At 40.1% G+C, this 7,526-nt stretch overlaps 2 protein-coding genes across 2 annotated transcripts; one reads left to right on the top strand and one right to left on the bottom strand.

The window, feature by feature from the left end:
- Positions 1-105: 105 nt before the first annotated feature.
- LOC116928574 (delta(14)-sterol reductase LBR) lies at positions 106-3,154 on the bottom strand. The gene is made up of 6 exons (XM_032935667.2): positions 2,920-3,154; positions 2,274-2,860; positions 1,265-2,211; positions 1,082-1,209; positions 849-968; positions 106-787 (listed from the first exon to the last, which is right to left on the bottom strand). The coding sequence occupies exons 2-6, from the start codon at positions 2,856-2,858 to the stop codon at positions 627-629; spliced, it is 1,941 nt and encodes a 646-aa protein (XP_032791558.2). The 5' UTR covers positions 2,859-2,860; positions 2,920-3,154; the 3' UTR covers positions 106-626.
- A 283-nt stretch (positions 3,155-3,437) lies between these two features.
- LOC116928610 lies at positions 3,438-7,522 on the top strand. Its single transcript, XM_045178517.1, has 6 exons — positions 3,438-4,401; positions 4,486-4,745; positions 4,810-4,917; positions 4,989-5,304; positions 5,382-5,762; positions 5,832-7,522. The coding sequence occupies exons 1-6, from the start codon at positions 3,753-3,755 to the stop codon at positions 6,281-6,283; spliced, it is 2,166 nt and encodes a 721-aa protein (XP_045034452.1). The 5' UTR covers positions 3,438-3,752; the 3' UTR covers positions 6,284-7,522.
- Positions 7,523-7,526: the final 4 nt, after the last annotated feature.

A 7,526-nucleotide genomic window follows, 5' to 3' on the forward strand; every position in this document is an offset into this window, starting at 1 on the left:
TGTTGTACGCATAAAGAAACAATGGCTGTCAGAAGAACTAAGTGGCAGCGGCTGCTAATTAATTAAAATTATTCAAAATCCAACCACGTTGAAAGTTATTGTGAATAACTTGAAAAATGTTATTTATTCGTACATTATCCACGAAGTCAAAGAACAGTCTACGAATAATTTTCTGATTGTGTGATGGACCATGAGTGTATAAAGAGTAGAATGATGTATGTGGGGAGATGAAACATTTAGTCCACAACTGTTGTAAGTTTGATCATCAGGTCAGTGCGTGAGATCTATCTGTCAGGTTCGTCATGCGATCACTAATGTCTTTTGTTCTAATTTAAACAATTTTGAGCACAAGATATTAGGAAAAGTCCTAACAACCGGAGAAAAGGGGGTAAGAGAGGATTAGAGCTACAAACGGTCAAGAGTTTGATCGATACAAGTATTGCGAAACAAATTTGAATGCATCTCTTTTGCAATTCGCAAGACATTAAGGGAAACCCAAGTAACTGCATGCACAGAAACGATTAATCTTTTAACGCACATGGAGAATAGAAATTGCAACAGTTGAAAAAAAAAAAAAAAACAAAAACGGAAAAAGTATACCTAAACTCGAGTTATTTGTCATCGCTTTAGAAGACCCGAGGAATTAGACGCGACGGAACTCGTTGGCAATAGCGATCCCATGATGGTCCGTATTTAAGCTTTTCGGCCAAATCACTTTCTTTCGCTCGGTAAACCAAGCAAATTGTGACAAACATTGCGATGACATAAGGAAGGACCATTTGGAAACCTAGAAACGAACAATTTAAATGTAACCGTTAATTACATTTGATAGACGTATCATCAATTACCACACGGCAATACGAATGCCCAATGCATTAATATGTCTCCGAGATAATTTGGGTGGCGTATCCACCCCCACCATCCAGAAATAAGTAGCTTCCCGGAGGCAGAAGTTAAAATTTCCATATCTGCAAATAAATGAAACACATAGTTTTTTTGTTTTTTTTTTTAAATAAACATGAAGTAGTTTTTGTTTTCTGTAGTAGAACACAAGCACAAAAGCATCTACAGGGCAACTTACTTGCAAATGAAGGGTGGTCAGGATCCTTAAAAAATGCAGTTTTTTGCGCGTTGCTTCTAACTTTGATCCATAGTCCAAGAAAAAACAGTAGCCCAATTGGTGCAAGGGCAACATATGATAACTCGATTCTATGAATACAGATTTTAACTAAATGTAACTATATTATGTTCTAAATGATAATACCTTGAGTTGACCAAACAAAGTGTTATGAGGAAGGTTATTAAAGGGTAAGCGTTCATTGTCAGGTACGCCCAACCGGTTTTTAGATGAAGAAAGTCAAAGCTGTGAATCAGATTTCCATCGTTCCACAGAGCTTCAACAGAGTAGAAAACTTGCATTGCCGCTCCAAACACAAGGGTAGGAGATATAACTCCATTCTTTTCAACATTAGCTTCCAGAACTAGGAAATGGAGGACAATTACGGTAATGAAAACTGCGCGGTGCACCCAACCCTTGATGTTTACACCCGATATCGTCGCATGCAATGACGAACCAATAACAAAATGGGATATGATGCTTGTGTCATTGCTACGGTTTTGCCATTCTCTGTATAAGACTATAATGGCCAACACAAAGCTCACGACAAAATTAGGGATGACGAATTGGGGGAAATGTGACAAGACGTTTGATGCAGAAAATCTGAAGTAATGTTTCGAGGCTAAAAGGGATGATATTAGTAGGACGGCGCTTACAAAAGAATTCCGACGCAAATACTGGCCTTCGCAGATCTGAATAACTTCCCCAACTGGTAACATTGAAAGTAAAAATATGGCAAGATAAAATAGCTCAACACCCATGGATACAAAAGGATTGTACAGGGATAAGAGATCTGGTAAAGCAAATGGTGGGATGCCTTGAAAAAGGCACTTGTTTTCTTTGCAAAGTAGGTAAAGGAAGAGAACCAATGGTAGATTACCAAGGAGTATGGCTGTGAGAGTAGCTGTAAATGAATTAGTAGTTTCCATTTCCTGCCCACCCCCTGAACTAACTTGTGGGTGAGATGGAATGGAATCTATGGCTGGTTGTGTACTGTAAACTGTGTCTTTTCCATTGGGCTTTACACTCAGTTCATTGGAACTGCCATCATCTGAAAAGGTATCTTTATCTAATTGGTCCATTGGTATAGAAACCTGTAAAAGATTAAATCATCATAGAAATTTTGCAAATTACATTTAACAACTGTTTATCATACCCTGACTTTAACAGCTAGTCGTGAAGACTTTCTTCGTGACAAAGATAAATCTTCCAATGATTTTTCATCTTCCTCAAAATACCTTTTTTCTGATTGAACTCTTGGTGAACGCCTGATAACATGTGAAACACTAAGCACTTCATCTTTTGGTTCCATTTTAACTCTCCGTTTAGCAAGTTCCCTTTCAGGTGATATCCCAGTTATTGATTCATTTTTTCTTTGTTGAATTTTTTTGGCTGAAGATCCAATCAATAAAGATTTGGCTTCCCTTACAGGTGATTTGCCAACAGTTTTTCTTCCAGGTGTTTTGCTGCGACTTCTGCTCCTGCTGCGAGAAGTTGTTCTGCGTCCTCTTTTCGCATCTCCACGCTGGGCTGATTTAGGTTCCAATGCCTTGAAAGTGTCAGCTGCTTTAACATGTTTTCCATGTAAAGTGTAGGTGGTTCCTTCTTCGAATTTTACATCATAGAACCCAGTAACTGGGTCTCTGTTGACAACTACACCTTTGAAATACAGGCCACCACTTCCAGGCCACAAGCCGAAAACGGACTCACCGTTTTGGTAGTATTTTTTTTGTGAAGACATTCCTAATGACCAAATATTAAAATTTGAGCCACATAGAATTATAATGAGGTTAAAATTTTACCTGTGATATACTGAATTCGATTATCAAGAACGTATGTAAATTCAAACGATTGTTGTCATAACAAGCTCTTCCCGCTTCCACCAGTGAAACTAGTTGCTGAAACAAGACGCTTGGTAAGTAGCGTACACTGTTCACTGTACACCAACACCACCAAGAGCGTCTCTCCCAAGCCTTCTTTCTCAACGGATTTTGTTCGTTTTGAATCCTCCAATGACCGGAACGGAATAGGCAGTACCTTCTATGATTGGCCTTGGCGACAAAATAAGCGGCTTTTGAACCTCGGGTTATCAAAAAATAAACAAACCATATCATAAATACTCTTTAACGTTTGCAAAGTGTGAAAGTGGCACATATTAAATTACATTTTAATTTAATAGTTTTAAAATCTTTTTCATTCTTTGGAAAAAAAAAAAATCAACATAGGAAGGGCTCTGTTTTTCATTGAAAATTTAAGACCATCCACTCCGGGTGGGGGGATGGGGTAGCCGGGTAGGAGGACGCCTTGCACAATTATATAGAACTGGCAATAGTGATAGAAATGTTTGGGCTAATGGCGGACATTGCGTTTACAAAAACGCGTTACACGTTTAATTGCTTGTTTTACGTGTGTGTTTTTTTCTTTTTACAGATGAAGGATTAACAATCTTTGTTATTAATCAAGAGTAGCGTTCTATCAAAAGTTTCAGATTGTTTCCGGTGTTCCGTCTGTTTATTTGTTGGACTAAAGGCTTGATTGAGCTTATTGAGCCAGTTCCAAGAGTGTTGCATCTTTTTAGTTAAATGACTTTCTGTTTCTTTATAACTCCAAGGAGTTGAAGCTGGAAGCTAACACAATGAGTTCACCAAGTTCAATTACGTCGACTGAAAACTCCAACAAGAAAGCTGAAGACTCCCATGTTGCTCTAAAACAAGAACCCAGCACAGTGACCGATGATGGAGTTAAAAACAATTCAGCTCTTGCTAAAACAGAACAACCGGCTCAACCACCAGTTACAAATGGTGCCTTACCAGAAAGTGAAGTGAAGGTTGTGGGAAATGGACTTGAATTGTCAACAAATGGACAAGATGATAAGCCTGTAAATGATGGTCCACATAGGGAAGTTCCAGCTCTCCTTCCACTCGGACCTATCACTTCACCACCTTCCACTGTGCAACAGAGCACCATACCTTCCATCAGTCCTACCCCACCTGCAAGACAGCCATTGCCTCAGCTGTTACCTATGACTGTTGCAACAGCACCTGTTGTGGCTACCAAGAGTGCACCACCACCACCACCACCTTCTAATCCTGTTGCTAAAACTAGAGCGAGAACGTCTCTGTCCGTCTCTACTCCTGCAAGCTCATCCAAAGAACAGTTACCGTCTGGGCCTTCAACAAGAAGTAAGAAGGAAGATGAAGAACCTGTAGAGCAACCTGTTCCAGAAAAAGAAATCAAGAAGAGAAAGGTTGTTTCCAAAAAGCGACATTCTGTTGCATCATCAGGTAATATATCTGCATTACGTTACTATTTGTGAACATGGAGTAGTACGTCATTTTTCTGTAACTTCTTGTGACAATTTTGCATAGATTCAACGGAAAAAGGCGATGTTGACTCTGGTGGTGATGGTGACGCTGGGCGAAAGTCCAAGCGTGCTAGAACTCGAACGCAACCGTTTCAGAGCTCCGATATGGACGTCAATCTGCTTCGAGTTATGAAAGCTTCAGCAGCCGCCCAAGCGGCAGCAGCGGCTCAGTTGGCCAAAGCCAACGAAGAAAAGCTTGTTGTGTTTTTTAAAGGAGAATTTCTTGCTGTTAGAAATGCAGAAGGAGGCTTCTATATCTGCCAGGTAAATGATAATCAGACAGCAATAATATTGTATACGGGTCAAGCGATAATTATCATAATTTTAGGCTACGCAAAACATTTGCCGAGGCGGCCACAAAATCCGAATTCGTTGGCTTTCCCAAGAAGATACCAAAAATAAGAAAAAAGGAAAAGCTTCCGGTTCTTCGGAAACGGTAAACAAATAACGTTTTCCATAAACGACAGTAACGTCTCATCAATGAATTCTTCTGTTTACTTCGTCTAGGTGAAAGATGAAAGTGGATTTGACATCTACACTCCTGACTTCTATGATACTACCGACTTTGAATGCATATTGACCAATTTAGAACTCGAAAAACTAGGTAAGGATCGCTATGGTCTGCCACTAGATGAACGTACGCGGACCGAAAATATTCTCCAGCGAGCGCTCGCAGTTGAGCGAGGCGTGGTTGACAAGTTAGAATTAACTGAAGAACATCCTGACGGCCTTGACGTTTCACTGTTTCACGATGAATCTCAACTAAAGCGCAAAGGAAATGACGACGACTCATCTTCTGAAAGTGAATCGGATTCCAAAGAAGGTAAACTTAAACTTCCAAAGGTTCTCTTTTTGATGTGATTATACCAACAGTCTCATTTCTGTATTACGCCCAATCAGAAGTTGCAACAACATCTGGAAGCTCGGCCAAGTCTAGCCAATCAGCCGAACCTAGAACGTCCACCAGCGGCATTGCTTCAACTTCATCCGGAAGAGGAACCAAAAGAACCCGTGCAGCAGTCGTTGCCGCCACACGTCAAAAACTACAACAAATGCGATATCAGGAAGATGATGATGACGATGACGAAGAAGAAGATTCAAGCGACGATGACGATATCGAAGGTGACGACAGTAGCAGCGATAGTGAGCAAGGAAAGCGGGGTCGACGAAGGCGATCCCGTCCAGTGCCTGCAACGAAAGCGCGCGTCAGTGTGCGCTCCACACGAGGGAAAAAGCTTGTACCACCCAAAAAGGCTGCACCGATTCCTATGATAATGAAACGTAATGTTATGCTAGTATTTTACACAAACATGTCTTAATGAATATTAACATTAAAAAAATGTATTCTAGGCACGAAGGCATCGTTCAAAGAAGCCGTGGAAGTTACTAGTAATCGGAAAAAAGTTGAACGTGTGACTGTGGGTCCGGCTTCACCTCTCGAAAAGATCGTCACCGTCGACGTTGAAATGGGCGACAATGACGCATCGCCTGTCGAAGAAGAGCCCAAAGAAATCAAGCTGGATGCCGTAATGGCCGAAGAAACGGAATCCGGCGACGAGAAAGAGGCAAAAAAGACCAAGAAAACTGCAACTAAATCAGTCGATGCAAAGAGCGAAATAGTTGTGACGGAAGTTAAGACTGATTCGAAAAACAACGATACGAACGAAGTGAAAGACACTAAGAAAGGGGTACCAGCTAAAAGCGAAAAAGATGCAGTAGGAAACGAGTCATTGAAAGCTAAAACCGAAAAGGGAGCAGAAGATGTGAAGGAGGACGTTAAAGTAGTTGAAACCAAGGAATAACTAGGCATTCTATTACCCCCGTTTTTTCTAATTTAAGGTAAAAATACAGAGGGCTAATGGGAGTTAAACTTTTTGTTTTTATGTTTTCCCAATTTCAGCGTTTTCCCAGTGACTCTTTTGTGAGTAGTCTGGAATGTTTCGAACTGAACTGATTTCAAGTCCTGTATTTGCTATATTTCGCACCGTTTGTGGCACGGGTTTTGGTATTGCCTAATTCCAAATGATCGTGTCAAGAATTGAATGTTTCCCTTGAGGAGAAGCAAACAAACAATGACCAGTTGAACTTGCATGGAATTGATTTTTTATTTTTTTCAGAGGTTGTTCACAACTGGTATTTCATATTGCCTTTGGTCGATGGCAAAGGGTACAAAACTGGGCAATCAGGGGAGCTTTTTGCGACGTGATTTGCTTTCTTCGCAGAACTATTGGTCTTTTTTTTTTTTTCTTCTTTTCGAATCAACCCGGAAACACAAAAAAAAAAAGGTTCTTTATTTCAATATCTGGCATTTGTGCGCAGATATTTTTACGTTTTGCTTTATTTGGCCCAATTTTAGTTCTCCACCAACAGGATATGTGTAACCAGCAGCTTTGATGACGAATTGACTTTAGTTACATGTGTGTCTGGTATTAAGTGGTCTGTATGGTATTCTTTCCGCAAACCGACCCAACCCATCAATTTTCCCGTTTTCATTGGTTGCAGCTTCTCTCTCTCCCTATCACCCTCGCCTCAGTACAGTTTCTCCCCCCCGTTTCTTTTAAGCAAAGCGCGTTAGAATCCAATGGATCGTGTGCAATTGTGGCGTGTATGGAGTTCGAAAAGTAGAAGAGTTCGACACCTACCGGTCTTCATCTACACACCTTATTTTCGTTCTCCTGTCAATTTTTTTTGTTTTCTGAAACCAAATCTTGCATTCGTGTAACGTCCTATCTAATACCTCTCCCCAACCCCCAACAGCGAAGAAAAGAAAAAAAAAAAAAACAAAAACATAAAGATTTTTGAAACTGAGGGTATAAAAGATAAAAATCATGTTGTGTGTTTCTGGGCTTTGATGTAACACAAAACCATTTTGTTTGTTCATTACGATATACGTTATGACTATTTTTCTCTCTTTCTTTAAATTTCCAGAAATTGGTCATCTTTTTATTCAATATAGCATTGGGTCTTGTGTGTGTATGATGTGCCATGAACATTTTTTTTTTTTTTCCAATAAACTCTGCACTTGAGCTAAGAAGCCATAATGAT

Source organism: Daphnia magna, linkage group LG8 (assembly GCF_020631705.1).
Source record: "Daphnia magna isolate NIES linkage group LG8, ASM2063170v1.1, whole genome shotgun sequence".
NCBI lineage: Eukaryota > Metazoa > Arthropoda > Branchiopoda > Diplostraca > Daphniidae > Daphnia > Daphnia magna.